The 24111-nt window shown below is 37.0% G+C and overlaps 1 protein-coding gene across 1 annotated transcript in view; it reads left to right on the top strand.

Moving 5' to 3' along the window:
- The first annotated feature begins 2238 nt into the window (after positions 1-2238).
- The window catches only part of LONP2 (lon peptidase 2, peroxisomal), a 70878-nt gene continuing 49005 nt past the window's right edge, over positions 2239-24111 (top strand). The window contains exons 1-3 of the mRNA XM_026856956.1: positions 2239-2276; positions 11974-11999; positions 16591-16651. Coding sequence (XP_026712757.1) covers positions 2239-2276; positions 11974-11999; positions 16591-16651 — 125 coding nt within the window. The remainder of the gene's footprint in view (positions 2277-11973; positions 12000-16590; positions 16652-24111) is intronic.

A 24111-nucleotide genomic window follows, 5' to 3' on the forward strand; every position in this document is an offset into this window, starting at 1 on the left:
CATGTAACCTTTAGCACGATCTGAAATCAGGGTCGTTAAATGAAAGTAAGTCTCTGAAGAATCATGGTGGTTTGAGAATACTATCACATTTCATTATCATGGTTTTTAAGACGGAGTTTTGATTTTTAAATGGTTGAAATTAGGAGTATGATTAGTTTTAAGTACTTGGAACATTTGAATTGGATGCGAGTCAAGTACTAGACAACATGTTAGGAAAAACACGAACTAGGAAAGCATTAGCATAAATGAGTTTGGTGATTTGGGTTTGGGATTTTTTTGAGTGGTTTTGGGTTTTTGTTTTTTTGTTTTTTTTTTTTTTTTTTTTTTTTCTCTAGGAGTAAAAAAACCCCAGTGATTTAGAAAACTAAATGCAGAGAAATGGAACTGTAAAGAGAAATCTGTAGTACCTGAAAGGTCTCTTACTATTGGCTTTTCACATAATAGAAGATTCTTTTCTACTGATGCAGATGACTTTTGTTCCTCTGGTGTGGAGCACAAAAATACTACTCTCTTGAGATAATTTCTGGTATTTTCTGCCTTTGCCTCTTATTAGGAGAGAGAACTCCAGAAGAGGAATTTATAAAGATCCTTGCAGAAAAAAATGTTTTAGAAACTACAATAAAGCATATTGTTTCTGTGAAGTCCTGATATTAGGAAGAAAACACAATTACAATTGTGTTTGCTACTTTGAAATCAGAGTTTTCTAAACCTTAGGTAGTTGTTGCAAAAGCTATTTCCCAATAGTACGTTATAGTCAATTTAATGCATGTTAAAATCTCATTCTTTATTTGCATACACTTATCAGTTACTGAAATTGCTGCTTGTTGAAATTCAGTTGTGAATTTAGCCATCTTCATCTGTAATCAAGCTGTAAAAATCTTGTTAAAACATTTTCTTAATACTAAAGTATCTGTCAAAAAATTAACATAAGCGGAGATAATTGAACATGAATGTTATAAAATAGAAATGTTACAAACCATGGGCTACACTTTTTAAAGTGATATTTGTTAGCTCTTTTTATGTGTATTTTTTCAAGTATATATGCTTCCACGTCCCCTACTGAATCTTTATTTGTTCCTATGGCTTCTAATATATTTTATTTCTTATTACAATATTCTATTGTTCATTAAGAACATTAGTCAGGGTTCCCTTTTTATACTCATCACTGTATGCTAGCAAACAAACATGGAAAAAACTTTTTTTAAAAAAAGCTTGTTTAATGAAAGACCTCCGTGTTAATAACTGCTTGATTAGTAGTATATATATGATATATTAGATATAGAGATACATGATATATTAGATTTATATACTCTAGAAACATACAGAAAAAGTAGAACTTCTGAAATATGAAGTGATTCTTTGCTCATGAAGTTCTTCTACGTGTTCTGGAAATTTCTTAGGATTTAACCCTGCATCATATTTTTAACTGAAGGGACTGTCTAGATAATTGAAGTAACTGGCTACAGTGGCTTTTCTGACCCAGGTGACTTTGTTGTTCAGAACCTTATCAACATCATCTTTGTTGTCTTCCTAAGAATGGCTGACATAGGATTAATTAGTTTGACAGATGTGGGCATTTAATAAATAGTCTGGCAAATAATCACGTTCAAATAATACGATACACCCTGTCTTTTAATACTGTGCAAAATTCTGAGATATGGAAAATGAATGTTTTGGTTTCGCTGATGTGGCCATTGTGGATCAGGAGGAAACTTTAGAAATGCTGCAAAGTGCATGTAAATGCTTAGGTGAGCAAAAGATTATTTGATTAACAAAACTTGTTAGTGCCTCCTTTTTTGGTAATAAGTGAGGGGGATCTATTCCTATTAAATAACAGAGAATTTCCATTCTGCTGCAAGACGCTTTATAAATTATTAAATAAAATGTGTTCTTTAAATAAAAAAAATGTAAGTATCAGAGTATAGCTTAATATCTTAAATTTTCTTTTTCTTCTACTTAAAACTTCCGCAGTGAAGTGAAGCTGAAGAATTATTTTCCTCTGACCGTTTTACCTGAGATCTGGCCCACATCTTTTCTTCAAATTACCCACTTCAAAGTGGATGTGAAATAGTGGATGTAAGTGGAAATCTGTTGGTTTAATCCTTACAGAACTCTCCCTAGTTGCAGTAGCTGAGTATTAAACATTGTTCACTTTATTATGAGTAGGCCATTTATTTCTTGGAAAGAGATTTTTATTTAGATTCTTTGAGATGTTGTAGGGAGGAATAGATCCACGAAATGACTGGGAAGCAATCACTGAACCCTGGGAAATTCAGGTACTGAAATTTTGTTTCTGGCAGGGAAAGCATGCCGTGGCTTTGCCTTTTCTTGCTCATTAATCACTGACACTGGCTGATGGTATCAAGCAACTAAGTCACATTTGATACACACGTTCTCTTTCCAAGACAACACCTGGGAGTTATCTCTACGAATGATGCATATATCTTTGTGTGATGTTTTTATGTGGTTGTAAGCTGGTGGTAAGCACAATCATTCTTCTAAAACTTATAATGTCCAATTTGCAAAGAGCAAATTTGTTATTCTTACTTGGTGAAGTAGTTGTAGACAAAAGCATTAATTTTCAAGCAGAAGTACTGGAGTAAAATTTAGAGAAGGGTTCTTGTGGCACCATAAGCAACCAGCTGAATAGGGGTTATTCTTGATTTCATTATTACTGTGCATAGAGAATGTTTCAGAGTAACTTGAATAAAAATGTTAAATGTCTTTTATAAAAGAATCACATGAAAACATATACAAGTACAATAAACATTCAATGTTTTATTTTTATTTTTAATAAATTCAGAAAAAAAAATGTTTAGAAGTTATATGTGGTAGAATGTTTTACTGATCTTTTATTTTCTAGATTTTTTGAGTTATATTTCCTTGAACTTGAGCACTTTTCAAATCAGTTTTAACTCATCAAAGAACTGCAATGTAAACCCTATAGTTGCCTATCGCTACAGTGTTCTATAGCACATAATGTTTGAGTGCCTTTGAAGAGCCAGATAACAGATACTGTAGCAATGAGAAGGACTCGGACTTTTTTAGACTAAAGAGAAAATACTGCTAGAGTCCTTGTGAAAACTGTGCTTTAACATTAAAAATCACTTTTAATTTCCACTGTTTGGGCACACATAGAATACAAAGATGCTGGATGACTGAAATTCTCACTGGTTTTCAGTCAGCCTATTAAAAGCTCATATTCTGTGCCGTGAGAAATTTTCACAGATTTAGACTAAAACACTGTCTTTCATTCATGGCTTCCATATTGTAAGATAAAAACTTACATTTGTAATTTACAGTGAGGTGTCACTTTTTGGAAAATGTGGAGAAACAGATTGGTTTTGCTCAAGGCAATCTCAGACTCCCCTTTTTATGTACCATAAAGGTGGAAAGAAGAGTCTTTAAGCCTTTTTAAATTTTTTATAACCTCTTCAGTGACTATGGAGTAAAAGGAATCTGGATATTTTTTTTTTATATCTATCTAGTTATGGTGATATGATGTGATGTAAAGGAGGCAAGCTGAGTTATGCACCATTTCTTTGTGGAGGACAAGTATTTTGTGTTCATATAGTTGAGGAAATTGGGGTCTACACAATCTTCTGTAGTCTCAGCGTTGTGGTCTCTGTTCATGCATGAGAGGAAACGGACATATGGGTAAGAGAAAGCTCTGTGGAGCAAATGGATTTCTATATAGTGGTTTGAGGTTATATTAACTGGTCAGATTCTAAGAGCATGAAAATACAGAAAATTATTTCAATTTTCATATAAGGCTCACAGTTTTGTATAATAGTTCTGCAAATGTAGAAAAATGAAGGCAAATGATTAAAAAATGAACAGACACTGGAGGACAAGTTGGGACAACATTTCCCATTGTGCTGTTACTCGTTGCAGATGTGATATATTTATCTCACTGTTGCATAAACAAATCCTGAATTGTAGCTGAGGATAACAGTCATCTACACACAAAAGATAGTATATTAATATTGGACCACATAGTTTACCTTTCCAAAAAGAAACTGTATTTTAAATGTTTAAAATATTTTTAGTATTTATGTAATAATGAAGTATAATAAGAATATTAGTAAAATTATTCATGAATATGAAGTAGAACTTACAAGTATTAATGCAGAAAATATAATGCTAACAAAATGTGTTATGATATCCACCAAAAGTCTCGTTCTTTGGCATTTCCATACTACTTTGCCCAAGGAAGCCTTTTTCAGGCCCAACACTTTGCAAGCTGTACTTTCTAAAGGTGTTGAAGTCTGTAAATAAATAAGTAAATGTCTCTGATTTAAAAAGTGAAATATTTGATGGAATTTTTTCCAGTCCCCAAAATTTGTAAGACACCTGTGTAGGAAACTGCTTAAGTAATAAAATTCATCTTCTTGCACTGTCAGTTGGTCTATTTGAAGACATCTTTAGAAATAACATACAGAGCACATTTCCACAGAGCAACATCTCACGAAACAAATTTATTATGCAAAATGACTACTCTAGGAAAATATTAAAATGAAGCATTAATTGAGAATGTGTTTCATGAGGACAGACAGTCTTAATTTTTGAGCTAAGTGTAAACCACAGGGGAATAGGATGAATTCATTGTTTTTTTGAGCCCCTGGAGTGAAGTCACAGAGGGCTAATGTTAAGTTGTAATGAATGTCAGCTTCTAGCACTAGAAACTGAAGTTTCATGGGGTTGTTAATACCAAATGTAAAACTCACTCATTTCGTTTCACAAAGCTGTGGACTCGACACTGTAAAATTCTGAGCATTACTGACCCCACCCTGTGGTGCTGTGAACATGAATTTAAGGTTATAGATAAACTTTAGAGCATTCTTAAGTATTCACGACAATCATGAGCAGGACATTTGGATCAGATTCAATTTACACAAAAATTATTTGCAGATTCTGCCGGGGTTTGGTTAGGACCATACCTTAATTTGACTGCAGAGACATGCAGATTGAAGAATTCTGAGAATAATTTTTCACAGCCTTTTTCATTTTATGGGTAGAGATTAGATGTTCTTACATAATGTTTAAGGTGGGATGCAGCAAACCTTTTTTATTTTTACTTTTATGTTTGTTTTTCTGTATATTATACACAAATCCTACTTGTCCTTTTCTTTTATGTGTTAAATACATTATGCTCCTCCCACCTTTTTTTTTTTTTTTTTTTTTTTTTTTTTAAACAATGGGAACAGCACAAAACTTTCTGCAGCTAGGAGCTGTGTCTATATCCTTTCATCATTAAGGGTGAAACCCAAGAATATGTAGCAGATGAGAACAGCCTTGCCTCATCCATTGGATTAACAGCCAACCCAAGGGAAAACAGAAGATATTATGTATTCACCAAGTTCATTTTATGGATGTCCGACTGACCTTACAAATGTTAACTGTAGAAAATTATCTGTTCTGAAGCATATAAAGATCTTTTGACGTTTTTAGACAGAGATTACCATGCTTTTTTTAGGAGCACAAAAGACAACTTGAGTACACCATGTACTAATTAATGATAAGGGAAGGTCACGTTCATGGGCTAATAGTGAAGCCCTCCTTTCCAGTGAATGCTGTCTGCACTGTTTCTGAGCCAAAGGAGAATCTGCTTCTTGAAGAAAACTGGCATTTGCTACACATAACCAGTATCCTTCTCCTACTGCTACCAGCCATGCACAGACTATTAGGGCATATGTTCATCTTACCTTTCAGCAATACTGAAATGTCATATTCCGTGAGTTTAACTCAGCTCAGGTTGGGGATAAACAATATCTTGACAACGTATTGACCCAGTTAAAGAAACAAACTAAAGCAAGACACTATTTCATAATAATGTAGCTAGTGAAATTTCAACTGTCATCTATGTTTCTGCATTTCATTTTTCAGTTCCAAACAGATGTGACTTATTTTGCTTTGATGTGGATAGGAATCGTTGTTTTTAAACTGGGTTCATATTTCTGAAGAACAGGACTTTTATTTATTTATCCATCTGCATCACGTGGTGCTCAATTAGTCAGTATGCCAATATTCCATTTCCAGAGGTTCTTATTCTTGTTCAGATTTTTGTTTGGAGCAAAAATTTGAAAAGCTTATAATGAGCTTTAACAAGATTTAAGTAATTATTTAAACCTGGTGGCAAACTCCCTGGGATTTTTCCAGTCATGACAGAATGCTATCATTGGAGACAAACATGGAAAGTGTTCCAACTGAATATATGTATGTGTGTATATATGTTATATCTGTGTATCTTTGCATGTATTGGGGAATTAGAAATCACAGTGATGGGAACATTTCTAGAGGGCCAGTAAATAAGGCCAGCTCCAAAGCAACATTGATCTAGAGTAACAATACCCTTTGCCAAAGTGTAGTTCTTATGCACTGGCAATTATTATTAACACACGTTCAGAGTATTACTCCTTAACAATCTTGTAAACTGATGAGTGTAAAAAAAACCCCATGGACCTGATACTGTATGGTTAGCACTGATGGCTCTAGTCCTTGATGGTTTTAGTCACAGAAATCAAGGCGGTCAGAGTTGAGAGCTCTTCAACATGGAAAGCTGGAACTGAAGGAGATTTTTTTTTCCCCCCACAGTCTTTCCTCTGTCCTTATTGTATTATGGTTCTCACACATCCTGTCATAGTTATTTTTATTCTGGGGTCCTGGCATTCTGGCTTTTGCCAGGCCTGTTTCTCGCTTATTCTGCAGAATTACTCTGATTTTATAAGACACTTTCTGCTTTTTTTTTAGTTTTCATTTCCCTGGACATCTTTCCTGCCTGCTCTATGTGCTTTGCCTTTTGTGCAGATTTTGCTGTTTGCAGATGTATTTGTGCACCATTGTGCAACCCATTTGTGCAGATGTACCACAAATCTCTGTATGCCCCTTTCCAATATGTATATACATACATGTAAATATATATGTATATGCTTAGCTGTGTTACAGAAATGATTTTTGCATGGGTTTGTTATTTGTATTGTTGGAATGTCACAAAATCCTTACGTACTCTCAGTGGTTAGGCGGTTTTAGTGTTCTTAGGTCTAGGTTTAAGACAAAAACCTATTAGTTGTATCTTAGTCTGTTCCTGCTCTGGGGGTGCATCAGCCTTGGCTACAAAAGTCTCTCCATTATCACTTTCTTTTTTTCCCTACCTAGAACATGCCCTTATGACAGTATCACAATGATAAAAATTTTAAAAGCATGTAAAGTATGTGCTTTCCTTTTGCATTTTGATCTTCAGTACAATTAATTTTTTTTTTTTTTTTTTTTTTAACCACGCTATAATATACTTCTCATTACCATCACAGTTTTTCTTGAAAACTTGCCACTTACGGTGTCCAACTGAGAATAGAGGAGTTTAAATTTAGGAACTTATAATTTGAGATAATTTAGTCTGTTTGTGTGGTTAACATTTCCAGAGATGATGTTGACCTTAGACCAATGTCTCGTTGGTCTGATAAAAATGAAAACTTTTGAAAAGTCTGCCTTTTCTTTCTTCTGTACTTTGTTATTTGGTATTTGCTAGACATAAAAAAAAAAAAAAAGAAAAGAAAAAAGTACACCCTTTTCTCACCTTACTGCTCAGTTAGGATGTTATTTCTTGTCTCTGTTGTCTTTCTGTGAGTTTCTACACCCGCATCACGTCCAGAATCTTCACCTCAGTGTCTGAATTGGGTGGACTTTAATTGGAATCAGTGGGATTTTTCCTACTAGTTCTTTAGAATTAAGCCTTCAGTTTTTTTATGTGGGTTACATTATCTCATTTATTTATGTGGATTTCTTCACATGATTTTTCTGCTCAAGAGTCTTCAAACTGTAACTAGAGTCAGCTTGTGTCAAAGCTGTATTTTAACAGCTAAAGTGTGTATGCCTATAGGTATATGAGTGTGGACATATATGTATACATGTTCACAGATAGTTCATGTTTTTATAATATATATCTACACGTGCACACACGTGTATATTTACAGACACTGCAGAATTCCTACTGTTTCCTACTTGGTTCCTAGTGTTTATCTGTCACTATAATTCTGTTGTATCAAGTGCCATATCTTTTTTCTCTACAGTTTTAGATCACCTGCATATTTGATCAAGGCACAATACAGCTCTTTCCAATCTTTATAAATATTAATTGTTAATTAAATATTAAATAAAATAGTAAATCATAATTAAAATTAAAATATTAAATATTTATTGAAAGAGATCTATGTTGGTGACTCTTGGAGCAGGTATCCAGAAATTATCTCTTAGTTAATCTTGAGCCATCTATAATTGTTATGATAATGATTCAGCAGCCAACTATGTATTTCAGACTGCTATACTCATGTTCAAGTCACATCATTCTTTCTCCTTAAAATAGATTTGTTAAGCTGTATTGAAACCACTGATAAAATTTTAGCTGTAAATTTCCCATTTGGGGACAATGATTATAGTACAAGACCTGAGAAGTGCTGATCAAAGTTGACACTTGCTCCCCAATTCAAAAGCTGCTGGCCTTGTAACTTGATCTTTCAGTAAGTAGCTTAGAACACAGTGAAGGAATGTTATACTTTAAACCTAATCATCACTGGGAGGAGAAAAAAAAAAAAAAAAAAAAAAAAAAAAAAGAAAAAAAAAAAAGTATTATGGCTCTACACTTTTTCCTGATGATGCTTTTTACTTTTGAAGTTCTCACAATGGAAAAGCCAATTTGTGTCGGACCTTTGTCCTTTTGTTTGACTAGTGGATATTATGTCTTTAGCATATCTGAGCTTACAACTCCAACCTGTGGTCAGCATTGTAAAAAGTAAATTACGATCTTTGTGTTCTACTGAAAAAATCCTGAAACCATGCCACCTGGTCTTGTATGTTCAATTAAACTGCCAGTATCTTAACTGCTCTGTTATCTTACTAAATCATCATTAAAGCTAAACTTGCAGTATGTATTATAACAACTTCACAAGAAAAAAAAAAAAAGATATATGCTACAGCTAGGTTCATTGCATTTTGCTGCATTTGTTCTGTAACAGTATTTTCTGTATCTTTTCTGTGAAAAGCTGATTACTGGGGGAATTTGATGTGTAAACCAACTGGGATGGAAGAAATTCCTGTTTCCAAGTTGTTTCCAAGTTCCAGCCTCCCACCCTGTCATAACTGTTTTTTCTGTCGAGATCTCTCATTCATCATTTCAGTAAGGAAAAATAGCTGCTAACTGGGAGAAGGGAGAGCATTCAATACTCCAAAGATTTTAATGTTCCTCTCCTTGATTTCATAATATAGTAAGATTGCATTGGGAAGACTAGGCTCCAATAGGAAGAGTTGCAATCAGATCAAGGGAGGTGGTCCTTCCCCTCTACTCAGAACTGGTGAGTGCACATCTGGACTTCTGTGTCCTAGTTCTGGGCTCACCAGTACAAGACAGACATGGACATACTGGATTGAGTCTAGCAAATGGACAAAAAAGATTATTCAGGGTTTGGAGCATCTAATATATGAGGAAAGGTGCTGACATTGTTGAACCTGGAGAAGACTTGGGGAGGATGTTATCAGTGTAAATATGTATAAATACTGTATAAATGGATAAAGGATGTATAAATACCTCATGGGAGGATGGAAAGATGTAGACAGAGTCTTCATGATGATAACATGTGAAAGGAGGAGAGACAGTGGGCAAAAATGAGATAACAGTGATTCTGTTTAAGCAGAAAGAAAAAAGAAAACTGAAAAAAAAAATACTGTGAGGTTGATAAAACACTAGAACAGGTTGCATCGAGGAGTTGCAGAGTCTTCATCCTTGGAGATATTCGAAACCCAAATGGACATTGCAAGTTCCATTAGTTGGCCCTGTTTTGAGCTGGTCTAGACTAGATGGTCTCCAGGAATCCTTCCCAGCCTCAACTGTTCTCTCATTATATGCTTCATAACATGTATGTGATAGGAGTTAGTATATTTAGTGAAAAATTGACACTAATTTACTAGAACATGTAAATTATAGCATGGAAAAAGTCAGGTTAATAATGCCTATACTGTTACTTTTTCCTCTGCTTCTGCTGCTTAATTTGAACTGTTTATAATTTTTACATATTTATAGATTTTCAGATATTCAAGAACCCTGTCTTAGATTATTTTCACTGAAACAGCATTTGGAAGAAAAGTATAAAGAACTCACATAGTTCCTAGAAACATTAGAACTATAGTGTCTGATACTAAATTCTGCCTCTTACATTTTTCTTCCAAGTTTAAAGTGATAAAGCGTAACTGAAACCTAGAAATCCAGCGTGTCTGAAACCATTTATTTTTCATGGAACATACTAGATGTTACAACAAATGTGAACAAAGCACTTGATACAACAGGCTGAATACCAAATATGCAATAAATAAATGTGAACTCTTTTATTTGGTGAACCAGGTCTGAGACTTTCAAATATCAAAAGATATTTGAATATCCTATCCTGAGTCCTCAATATCCTGAATAAAGTATATCTTCAAAGAAATAGGTAAAATCTGCTTTTTTTCTGTGTTAATGTTCACAGGACCTGGTTTTATTATATTTTATTTATGGCCACATTTTCGTTCCCATATGAAAATTCTATTCCACTTGAAATTGTGGAGGTTGAGAGAATAATTATTAGCCTAGCACATCTACCTGTTTGAAACAGCTGATCTAACAAAAAAATTAGGCTAAAAAGAATCAGAATATGTAAATTTCTGTTAATTTTAATTTTTAAATGGTGCTTTTGTAATTTGTCTGCTGTAACCATGTTTTGTCAGTTAATTTCCTATAGCCTAGTATTTCCTGAAAAGCTAGCTTGGTGTTTCTTCTCTTCTTTTTTAATGTAGCAATTAAGAATTAAAAATAATTATCCCTTTAAATTATGTCAAGATATGTGCTTTTCAACAATTGTACTGCAAATGGTTTTAAAACTGCTGTAGAATTAAATGACAAAGAAAATGGTGAAATACTCATACTGCAAATAATACATGCGCCACCTACTGTTGGACATTTTGATATTAAAGGTATGTTAAACTACATTGTACAGGCTTAACCTTTAGTAGTCTAGTGTAGGTATTATTTATAAATGTTTGAACAGATGAGGCTAAAGGAAAACACTCTCTGTATTGAGAGTAAAGCAGTCAGGCTTTCCATCTGTTTCTAAGTGGAAACTACTTTAAAAAAAAGTACACGTTTTCTGAAAAAACAACAGTTAAGTAGTAAAAAGAGATCTTAATTAGTGTCTAAATTAAAAGAAATATAAACAGAAGTCTGTTATTACACTTTTTGTTTAGAAGCAGACCCTTGGCTGTCAGTACCCAAATAGTTTCCGCACAGCTGCAGAGCAAGCGAAGTGCTCAGTGAGACTGTTCCCCTCACTGGATACCTCTTAGAGCTACGCTCACAGATTACTCCAGGATGTGCAAGTGCACAGCAATTTAACGTTCCCTAGATTTAATTAACGGATAAGGACAGAAGCATTGCTGTCATTAATACTTGCATGCCAGCATTGAACCTAACGGGCTTTCTCTATTGCAACTGACAGGAAAATGTGGTCGTCCCTTCCTAAATAGCATATAAATAAACATTGGAAAAAAACAGTTTATTTTTTCTCCCGTTCTACATTTCTGTAATTTAGGAGAAAATAGCTTACGTGAAAATGAATCTACATTACATTTTTTCACTATATCAACATTAATGTTTTCCAGACATAACTAGGTACATCAATAGAGATTGTTTGCGCCTCTGGTAAAAGAGGGCATAAAAGCAAAGGAATGTGTGGAGAATGGAGTAAAATGTCAAGAGTTATGCAGAGGTGTGTGGGAAATCAACCTTCCTTTTGCTTCTATTAATTTGTAGTCCATTTTGGTTCAGGATTGTGTTTTTGATTCCTAACCTGAAGAATTTAACCCCCAAATGGGTGACTGAATTATAGATGGAAGTAATTTTGTTAACATAACTTGCTGTCTTGGACGTTATCAGAGAAGCTGCTAACTAAATAGAAGATTCTTGACTCAACACAGTTCTGGTAATTGTACGGGACACTTCATGATTAATCATGAAGCTGACTAGTGCAACGTATGTCCAATTTAAGAAATGGATGCGTATCATAATGACTTGGTTAATCTCATATTTGTAAATCACAGAAAATTCTCAGCTCTTCAATGCATAATTTATAATGTCTAATGTTGTCTCTTTTCTACATGTCCTTATTTACAACAGTTTTTTGCAGGACTCCCAGGAATTTTTGAACACTGATAAGTATTTTAATTTTTTATAACGGATACTAAAAAAAGTACGTACACACAGCAGTTTTACAAAGAGGCAATAAGTAAAAATAAATGTACCTATATCTGTCATGTTTTGTATATTCTCTATGATAATATTCTACCAGAGGCCCAACTGGTTAAAAATGTAGATGCTGTTGTGCTTAGCTATTATAATAATTTCTATGAAAACCAAGGTGGTTTTAATTTATGTACATTTGAGAAATCAACATGAAGTACCAGTGCTGTTGCCATGTACACATGATATGTTTCTGCTATGGAGATTTCAGAATTTCAGACAACTAAGTCAGTGGCTACCTGACCTGAATTTAGACAACCATATTGGAGAGAAAATTGGTTCCAGTATATAACTTCCTGAAACATCCTCAGGGAGTATACAGTTATGATTACTTAGTGGTTTTTAATCAATGCAGCTGAAACAATATTTGTAATATTTGGCAGCTTAAAAATATTTTTAAACGTGAAATTATGGATAACATTTTGGCTAATGACTCCATTCAGTTTGTATCATGATCAAAACCAGTAATGAAGAGCTGGTTTTATGTTTATGTAGCATAGAGTCTGCCAAATGGCAGTGTGCAGATGTAACGAAGAATGACCGGTGCGAAAGGATTATTTCACTAATTCAGAGATAGGTAACTGCTTCTGTTCAACTTTATTTTTTGGAAGGTTTTTTCCTCTGGAAAATTGAATAATGTAGATAAAATTTGGTTGAATAACTGAAAGCAGAGCAGGTCATGATTCATGTAGGGAATCATTATCCTGCAGATTTGAAAAGGATCAGGTAGGGAAACATTCTTGAGTTGATTGAGCTACAGTGTGCAGTTAATATGCTATCAAGCTGTTGAAAACAGAGAAGAGTGACTAAATCCAGACCAGGCAGTCTATTCAGAGTCCTTGTCTGAATGGATATGATAGAAAGTACATTATGTTGCAAAATGAAGAGAAGCAAATATAGAAGAAGAAAAAGCAAAGATACAGTGTTAGACAAAGAGAAAAGGGAAGTAAATGATCAAGGCAGAATACAAGGATGGACTGAACAAGTCTTAAATAAGGATTGTTCAACTTCTTCCTTGAAAGTTGTAGGTGTTCAGCAGTACCTCTGCAACCAAATGACTAGGGTAAAAGAACCTCTAGGCAATAAATGTGAGTGGAGCAGTATTTGAACAAAAATACTGTAAGAGAGGCTTAAGGAATAATAATTAAAGTTGGAAGAGATTTGATACTGAAATAAGGTTACAAATCAAGAAAATACTATACTAGTAATTTATGACAGTGAATTTTATGTAAACACCACGCTAACATTGCTTTAGTATTGATGCAACCCCTGTGATACTGCACTGAATTAATTGACTTAATGAAATGGACTATGTGCAAATAATAGCAATCAAAAATGTTTTTGTTATGTGACTTGAATTTGAAAATGTGATTAGACTGTGAACTTGGAAGCATGAGTAAAACAAGGACAGGCTAGCAATGCATGTAAAATCAAGGCTGCCTTACTCTGTGATGCTACCATGAAGAGCCAGAGCAAGTTGTCCATCAGTAGCAGAGGTTGTACATTACTCCCCTGCTGCCTATGAAAAATGAACTGTCCTCTAACTCATAGATAATCCCTGACTGTTAGAACAGTGCTTTGTGATTATAACTGTTAGATAATAATAGTGTTATGTGATCTCATTTTTTCTGATGTTCTTTACAAGGAACATGATTCCAGGGTTTACGGGATGTCTAGGAGCCTACCCCACAGCCAGTGAGCCTTACTTTACATTTATCATCAAATGAGACTAGAGAAATGGTGCATTAATGATTTCTGTTCATTCTAGCATCTAGCTTTAATCACAGTCTTTTTACTCACTTTTTGGTATCATCAAAATTAAAAGTTGCAGATCTCTTTTTCTGCATTAGAAATCAACTTAAATGTTTTTATATATATAAAAAAATATAATATTCAGGCATCAGAACTGCTGAATACCCTGTCTGAAATAGTGGAATAATCAGGTGCTCGGAAAACAGCAGCAAAATTTGACAGTCTGTAAGAGGTGTAGCACAAGGCACTTCTGTTTGGAACTTGCAACACTGTTCTCTTATATCCTGTTAAAGAAGCCCTACCTCAGTTACTGGAAGCAAAAGCCAGAGAGAACTTGTTTTTTATGCTGAAAAGGCAAATTAGCTACATGATACAGCCAAATACCCTCTTTGGTGGTAGGACACATCAAATTGGGAAGATACAGTTCCTCAATCCATGCTGAACTCCTCCAGAGACAACACATGCAAAAATACAGAAAGATAACTTTGTTAGTGTCATTCTATATCAATAGCATGAGATTGATACCATGTATTTTATAAGAGCAGGTAGCAAACACAGCCTGAGAGCACATCTTTTAGCTGCTGTTCATTGTGCCAGGGAGATGTTCAGGTCTTCTTCCACAGTAGAGTATTATGTAGTTGTTAAGAAGCAAAGACAAAACTCACATTTGTTCCAAAATTTAAGTGCAATTTTGTCTATGTAATAATTCAGAAAACAGGCCTGAGGACTCTGTCCCATAGACTGTGTGAACTTCCTTTAAGGTCAAACCCAGAATTACTCCAGAACCTTAGCATAACATTTTTAGGTTGCAGTCAGAAAGTTAACTTGTAATATGGAAAAGAAAATGCTCCCTCTGGTAAGAGGAACATAAAAATGTGATTCTGCAGCTCCTTCAAATCGTTGCTTCATTAAAACATGGACTACAAATATGATTGAGTTTGACTTGGGAAAGTATTTACTTCAATAAGCTGTGGCAGTCACTCCATTACTTACCATACGTTTCTCTGGTTCTTGGTTGCAGGAGAAAATTTACTCCTCTTAGTTATATGCCCAGGTTTTTCCCCTTTATGAAGTTTAAAAAAAAAAAAAAAAAAAAAAAAAAAATGTATGAGCCTCAAACCCAGTCCATTCAGCTTGTTCATTCAATTACATTGTACTAAGGAAACATATTTTTATCTCTTACTAGCAGTTCCAATAAAAAGGCTGAGTTGGCAGTATGCAGATTAAAGAAAAAAAAAAAAAAATTCCAGAAAGTATGACACTGTGTGCAGCAAAACTAAGTTTGAGTGAAATTCTCTTTCAATTCCTTACAGCTGTATCCTCATCTGAGCATTAATCAGCACAGGTCTACTGATGGCATTTCTTTAATTTCTCATGGATATTTCCTGTCTTTCAGACATTCCTCTGAATCCTTATTTTTCTGGTATGCACCTGGTCTGAAAATCCTGGCCGGCTAGGCAAGATAGGCAAGAACTCTATCTACCCCATGCTATTCTAACTCAAGTTTCGAATTTGAACAATAAGTTTGAATATCTTTTTCTGTGTGTCCCCCGCCTTTGTTTTTTTTTTTTTTTTTTTCTCCTTTCCTTGGAGCTCTCTTACACTTTTGAATAAAAGATTAAGTCTTTAAGTTCAGTTGTTCTTGTGAGATCAGTTAGCTCTTGCTCCTAAAGTGCATTTTACAATTGCCATGAAAGAACCCTGCACATAGCTTTAGAAATTTCTGAAGGGTCTTGCACTCTTTCAGTCAGTAATGTGCTGCCAGCAATTCTGGGCATGCATTCCATATACTGCACTTACATAACCAACTGGTAGCTTTTTAATCAAGCTGAATGTGAGAAAGCAGATTCTTTTGTGTGAAGAAAGAATGATTGAGCATATGCAATAAAAAGCCTACGTTAAAAATCAGATTTTAAAATTTTCACTGCAACCTTACAGTAAGTAGAAAAAGTAAACTAAAATAAATGAACTTCAAAGTGCAATTCAGTTATATTATGACATCCTTTGAATAGCTTTACATAAACTTTCTTTCTAGTTATGGTATTTTAAAGATTTTTAAGGTGTTCACGATGAATGCCAAGATGGTAGGAAGCAGCAGAGTACATTCAGCATGTGGGGAAGAGGAAAGATTATTGAGGAAAATAATGTAAAAACAGACAATTTATGTAGTCCATCTTGTGCACAGAGGGTTGACCATGGCTACATTTAATGTTTCACTTCAGAAGACTGAAAAATAGGGGTTGTCATCAAATTTAAATTGCAAAATCCTGACAGTAAATCCTTTATATTATCAGTCTTGAGTATTCTTTATTTGATGTCTCATACATCTTCTAACTGATGTACAGAAATAGACCCTTGAATCAATTCAATTATCTTTTTGTAACGTCTTTAAGTGTAAATGCTTTGTTGGATTTGGAGCCAGATGATGTGTTTGTTAAGAAAGGCTCTTCTTAAATTTTCACACAGTAGAGAGAAAATCTGAAAAGAAAACATGCAAACTTGGTGTTCTCTTTCATTTACAGACAAGGCAGTTGAGACTGGAGAGAAATTGTTCCTAAAGAACACCATTACATCAAACAATCTGTAAGTATAATATAGAATCAGTATGAGAAACGGAAAGTCTGATGACAGATTGAGTGTCATGTCTTATAAAATAGCTGCAAAAGGTGAAGTGAGGGCTTGAGAACTCTAGGGAGTGCCAGTGAGGGGGCAGAGGAGAAGTGTATGCATATCTTAGGAAAAGAGAACTGAGTTTAGAGAGGCAGATGAAACATTAATAGGTGAGTTTATATTGCATAGAAACTTAAGAGAATGTTCTTGGTTTAGAACAGTGTCTTTAATATTCAGAATGTCCCACTCTGTAGGCACTATGCACCTGTATCATTTTGCAACTGTTTTGTGAACAAGTTCATAAGGGCCCTGGGATTAACCTCTATAGAACTTTTTACAGGTTTGAAACTTCTACCACAACTCCCTGAGGAAGAAATGTATCTTCAGTATATGTAGATTGGCAGCTGCAAATATGACTTGAACCTCTTTTACTAAATTTAAAAAAAGCGGAATCACTTCAGTCTGCCCCTAGATCATGAGCTTCTGGGAAAGGCTAATTCCATGTAAATAAAGCCCTAAATTTTTATGCAGCCAGAGTAAAAACATTTGTATTAGAGGAACTTCAAGGTCGTAAAACTATGATCTGGAATAGAAAGACTGAAAAAAATTCGTAGTAATAATTGACATCTAATAGATAAAAAATAAATCTATCACACTGGGATTAATGAGAGCTAGTTAAGGATCTAGCAACTCTAAAGTCTGTAGCACATCAAAGATTCACAGTCTTAGTTAAACCAATAAAAATGCAAAATTATTTCAAAGTCCTGTGCATCCGTAAGAATAATATTTGCTATAATTGTATTTTCTGTCTTTGTATTAAATTATTTCCACTTTAAAGTAATGATAATATTTCTAAACAATAATAGTGAGTGCAAAATAATAAGAATGTACTTCAAATGAAAATAGGTATATGTACAGCAATATATGATCTGATTCAGTTGAAAGTTTTTAGTACTTTTCAATGCAAATTTCCAGAAGTATAAAGTAGATTAATAAGAAGAAAGAAGCTATCAGTTTTTTTAGAGGAAAACCTAGTTAGCATATATTGTCATCTATCAAATCTTCCTGGTCTTTATGTCCTAATAAATTTTGAAGCTCTTGTAAAACATTTAACAGTCTTTCAAAGATTTCAAAGGCATTACACTGATATGAATATGGGCAGAAGCAGTGGCCAGACAGCAGAAAGAGATCCTATTGACCCTCCAACTGGGAAAAAGTAGGGAGAACTGAGCTCTTATCTGTTGTATTTGACATCAACCAGCTGCTGAATTAGCCTGCTTGGCACTCCAGTCAAGCTGCCCTTTCTTCTGCTGTCTATTGCTTGGCTGTCTGGTGTCAAACTACCTAGATAAGGACTGAGAAGAATCCAGTCTTTTAAAACTCAAAGAATGATTGATCCTGGAGAAAAGAAGCTGAATTTTGATACCATTGTTTCAAGTTTGAATTTTCATTTTGGATTTTCTGTGGAATATATTTATTTTAAAATATTCAATATTTCAATTTAAATACATTTTCATTTACAGTACAAATCATGACTATATAGTATAAAACTAAAATATTATGTGAGTTTCCAGTCATTAACTTACACTATTAAACTTTTTTTCCATTGGCCATAAATCCTGAGGCAAATACTTTTATATACTATTGTATTGTAATTTCTTTGTGTAATTATTTTAAAGGTTAGGTCAAGTTAGGTTAATTTAGACAACCGTTTTATGCAGTTCCCAGCTACTGCATTAGTATGAACTAAAATGCTTTCATTTATATGAAAGTCAGTCTAGTGTTTGTGAAAGCTAACAGCAAGAATTGTGAGAGGCTAAAAATTCTGTTTATCTATCATTTTGTTCTTCAGTACAAAAATCACTATGGTGTGGATTCCTAAGGCCTACAGTTGGGAACACTATTTAGAATGAGTTGTATATAGGATGCAAGGGAAATTACTAGATGTATTTAAAGTAGAGATTACTGGATTAAGAATCCTGAGATTTTTCATTATTTTTCTGATGCACTGTATGTTTGGGGTACTATTCATCAGCAAATATGTCATTTCAAGTATTCATTGTGAGGTACCTTGGTCTTGGGTTTTGGAGGTACTGAATTCTCTCAGTAAATGGAAAACCACACTTCTCTTGTGTAAATGGAAAAAAAAATTGAGCAGAGTTGGGGGAGAAAGGAAGTAGTAATGTGAGTTTTACAGGTATAAAATATACACATCTCTGAATTGCATTATTTTTAGAAGAAATATCACAGAACCATTGAATGATTTGGGTTGGAAGGGACCTTAAAGATCCTCTAGCTCCACCCCCCTGCCATGGGCAGGGACACCTTCCACCAGCCCAGGCTGCCCAAAGCCCCGTCCAGCCTGGCCTTGAACCCTGCCAGGGAGGGGGCAGCCACAGCTGCTCTGGGAAACCTCTGCCAGTGTCTCACCACCCTCATAGGGAAGAATTTCTTCCTAATATCTAACCTAAATCTACTCTCTTTCACCTTAAAACTGCTACCCCTTGACCTATCTCTGTACTCCCTGATGCAGAGTCCCTCCCCACCTTTCCTGCAGCCCCTTTCCGTACTGGGAGGCCGCTCTAAGGTCTCCCCGGAGCCTTGTCTTCTCCAGGCTGAACACCCCCAACTCTCTCAGACTGTCCTCACAGGGGAGCTGCTCCAGCCCCTGAGCATCTTTGTGGCCTCCTCTGGACCTGCTCCAACAGGTCCATGTCCTTTGTTTGTTGGTGTCCCCAGAGCTGGACACAGCACTGCAGGGGGGGTCTGATGAGAGTGGAGTAGAGGGGGAGGAGAATCCCCTCCCTTGACCTGCTGGCCACACTGCTCTTGCTGCAGCCCAGGACACGGTTGGCTTTCTGGGCTGCAAGTGCATGTTGCTTACTCACAGTCCGTTTTCCCATCCCCTCATACCCCCAGATCCTTCTCCTCAGGGCTGCTCTCAATCCACTCCTTGCCCAGCCTGGATTTGTGCTGGGGATTGCCCCGACCCATGTGCAGGACCTTGCCCTTGCCTTGTTGAACCCCATGAGGTTTGCACAGTCCCACCTCTCACTCCTGTCCAGGTCCCTCTGGATGGCACATCCCTTCCTTCCAGCCTCTGCACCACACAGCTTGGTGTCGTTGGCAAACTTACTGTGGGTGCTTTGATCTCACTGTCCATGTCACCAACAAAGATATTAAACAGCGCCGGTCCCAGCACCGACCCCTGAGGAACAGCACTTGTCACTGCTCTCCACTTGGACATCGAGCTGTTGACGACAACTCTTTGAGTGTGACCATCCAGCCAGTTCCTTATCCACCGAGTGCTCCATCCGTCACATCCATGTCTCTTCAATTTAGAGACAAGGATGTCATGCGGGACAGTCATGTGGTCAGAAGCTTTGCTCAAGTGCAGGTCGATGACATCCTGTTGCTCTCCTTTTGTTCACCAGCACTAACCTTCTTGTAGAAGCCACCAAACCATCAGGCACAATTTGCCCTTAGTGAAGCCAGGCTGTCTGTCATTAATCACCTTCTTATTTCCCATGTGCCCTGGCATATTTTCCAGGAGGATCCACTCCATGATCTTGTCAGGCACAGAGGTGAGAATGTCTGGCCTGTAGTTCCCCAGGTCTTTTTTTCCCTTTCTAAAAATGGGTGTTATGTTTCCCCTTTTCCAGTCAGTGAGAAGTTCATCACACTGCCACAACTTCTGAAATACGATGGATATAGTGGCTTAGCCACTTCATCCACCAATTCCCTCAGAACCTGCAGATGCATCCCCTGAAGTCCCATGGACTTGTTCACCTGATCTTCTCCGACAGTGGGAAATTCTCCCTTCTCCCAGTCCTCACCTTTACCTTCTGCATCATGTTGTGGCTGATGCACCTGCTGGTGAAGACTGAGGCAAAAAAGTCATTGAGTACTTCAGCCTTCTCCATATTCCAGGTAACCAAGTCTCCCTTTTCCTTCCAAAGAGGGCCCACGTTTTCCCTAATCTTCCTTTCATCACTGATGTACCCACTGAAGCATTTTTGTTGCCCTTGACCTGGATTTAATTCTATCAGGGCTTTGTCCTTCCTAACCTATCCCTGGCTACCCAGGCAGTGTCTCTGCATTCTTCCCAGTCTACCTGTCTTTGCTGCCACCCTCTGTAGGCTTCCTTTTTGTGTTTGAGCTTGTCCAGGAGTTCTTCATTCATCCATACAGGCCTCCTGGCATTTTTGCCTGACTTCCTCTTTGTCAGGATACATTGTTCCTGATCTTGAAGGAGGTGATCCGTGGATATCCAAGTGTTCTTGAGCCCCTCTTCCCTGCAGGGCTTTATCCCATGGTACTCTACCAGGCAGATCCCTGAAGAGGCCAAATTCTGCTCTCCCAAAGTCCAGGGTAGTGAGCTTGCTGTGCGCCCTCCTCGCTGCCCTAAGGATCTTGAACTCCACCATTTCATGGTCACTGCAGCCAAAGCTGCACTTGAGCTTCACACTCCCCACCAGCCCTTCCTTGTTGGTGAGAACAAGGTCCAGTATTGCACATCTCCTTGATGGCTCCTCTAGCACTTGGAGAAGGAAGTTATCATCAAGGCATTCCAGGAACCTCCTGGATTGCTTATGCCCTGCTGTGTTGCCCCTCCAACAGATATTGGAGTGGTTGAAGTCTCCCGTGAGGACCAGGACTTCTGACCATGGGGCTGCTTCTATCCATCTATAGAGTGCCCCATCCACTGGGTCTTCCTGGTCGGGTGGCCTGTAGCAGACCCCCACTATAACGTCTCCTGTCCCTGCCTTCCCTTTAATCCTGACCCATAAGCTCTCAGTCAGACACTCCTTCATCCCCAGGCAGAACTCCATGCACCCCAGCTGGTCATCCTGCAGAATACCTCTTGCAAAAACTGTCTTGCAGAAGGTCATTATTGTGAAATGATCAGTATGATCTTGTCAACAAACTCAGGAAACACTGCTATCCTTTCAGTCTCCAGTGGACATGAAATGGACTACTTATATGCTTAAAGCAAAGAGGCTGGTTTTGTACCTTGCTGAATTGGGATCTAAAGCTGTGCCCATCTATTCTAGTCAATGAAAATTCTGAGATCCAGTAGCTGTGTCAGTCCAGCTTCAGAGAGTGGAAGTAGTGGACTCTGCGGGGCAGAGATCTGTTAGGTGGGAATCATAGGTGCACTATACCATCTGGTTTACTGTTCATTGTCTTGTACCATACCACACTGATACCCATCTCCATCAGTCAGGTTTGTGCTGTATTCATACCATTAGTAGTGAAGCTGTGTGAAGTGGCACTATGCCCAGAACTAAAAACTCTAGACTTAATTATATAAGAAGGGAATATTAAATGGAAATACAAAGAGGATTTACACCCTTTATATATTTGCAAGATCAATACGGGAATACTAGTTATAGGCTACCCACATTTTAAGGAGGATGATATTTTATTAAAAAGATGAGAAATAGCTAATAGAGAAGCTCAAAGTTGGGTTGTCACTTGGTCATGGTGTATTGGTTGTGTTCACAGGAACGATTTTTATCATAGAGGCAACTCTCTAATCTGTTAGATAAAACAGAAACCAGTCTTTGGAAATTGAGATTACAAGCAAGGTGCACATTTTAACAATGTAATCAACTACTGAAAAACAGAACTATAAAGTCTGTAGATTCTCTGTTACAGTCAGTCTTTAAATGAAGACCGAATGCCTTTAAGAGATACAGTGTAACTCAAATACTGTGGACTTGGTGCAAAAGTTGCTGATGAGAGTCAGAAGCGGTCAGACCATGTGGCAATTGTCCCTTCTGATTGTAAACCCTCTGAGCTGGCGGCACAGAATTCTCTTAATACTTAATGCTAGACTGTTTCTTCGTGTATCAGGAAATGTTTAGCTAGTCCAGAAACAAGTTCTGAAAGGCTGTTGCTCAAATGTGATCTGGTTGTATTTAAGCAAAAAACCAATTTGGGGGATCAAGTACTATCTAGACATCGTAACCAGGCTGTAGCCCTATTGTATTGCATGCTTAGTACATGCAGTAAAATATAGCCTTGGGTATTAAGAGCTGTTCAGTAGAAATTGAAAAGAATTTAAAAGCGACCATTGAGATTTTTGATACAGCTCCAGAATGAATTAAGAAACTATTTTTAATGATCAAAGGGAGTAGTCATTGGTGAGAGAGGGAACAAATAGTAGCTTGGAGAATAAACATGATGAAATTGCTAATTCGTTTTAATGAAAAGCCACAGACTGAGAAAACTCATCAATAAATGTGACAAGTAAATGTTTAACCTTTAGGCTTGGTTTATGTTCACGTTACAAACCAATATAGTTAGAGAAGCTTAAACATTTGTGAGTGTTGAACATATGTTTATGGAGTAATTATATTTAACATCAGGAAGTTCACAAAACACTTCCCATATTCCTGTGTATATGCCCTTTTGTATTAATGTTTTCTAAATGTCATGTTGAATAGTATATTCAATCCCAGCTTCTTTCTAAGGTACCTGAGGTGGCTGTTTTAAAAGATATTTTTCTCAGCTGTAATAGCTTCTTGCATTGAAATATATTGTTAATATTTTCATATATCCTGTTACCTTGCATTCTCCAGCAGGCTAACAGATTAGGGTATTAAAAAACTGCATGATTAAGCAGATTTTTTTACTGTAGCTGTACTTGTGCATTTGAAATTGCTGCTACTGAGATTTCCCCTCTGTACAGGATTACCTTTGTTCAAAATGCATTGTGCAAGTCAGTGATTAACAAGGAATTGGCTAATGCAGACCATTACATTATGCAATTTTGATATTGCACCTCTTTTCACCACTGGGAAACAAACAACAGGGAAAAAAAAAATGGGGAAAGTTTCTAAAACCTGAACTCTCCCTAGGGCCTGAGTGCTGAGCCCTTTTGCCTGGGCAGGCCTTTGCAGGACTGGGCAAAGGAACTTTACTGATGGTAGTGGGCTCTGACCTTGGCTTATGGCTCCAGGTCTGCTGAAAACAGCTGTACGGCAGGAAGGCTGCCACGGCATTTGCGAGGCGGCAGGGCCTGTCTCCGCGGGCAGCCCGCCTGGCTTGGGCTGGGCAGCGGGGAGCACCCGTGGGTGCTTTGCCCTTCACTGCGCCCCAGCCCTTGGGGGAGGCTCAGGCTTTGGGCCCCCGTCCTGCGGAGGAGATGTTGTACCCCGCACTGCCTCCCTCCGGTCGAGGGCTGCCCGCAGCACCGTGAAGAGCTCAGTGCTTGGAGAAACGGGGCCACGAACCCTTCGGCCACGAGTGCCGATGCGGGAGAGCGGACTTTTTAAAAAGCAAGCAAAATTAAATTTCATCTAGTAACCACCCCGTTTAACAAATGAGACGTTTCTTACACCCTCCGACGCCAGGCTCTGCGGCCCTTGCCGCTTTCCAGGGGCCGGGTTTAGGCGGGCCTGGGCTGCGGTCCCAGCCTGACACCT

Source organism: Athene cunicularia (assembly GCF_003259725.1).
Source record: "Athene cunicularia isolate RWA chromosome 11 unlocalized genomic scaffold, athCun1 chr11_part1, whole genome shotgun sequence".
NCBI lineage: Eukaryota > Metazoa > Chordata > Aves > Strigiformes > Strigidae > Athene > Athene cunicularia.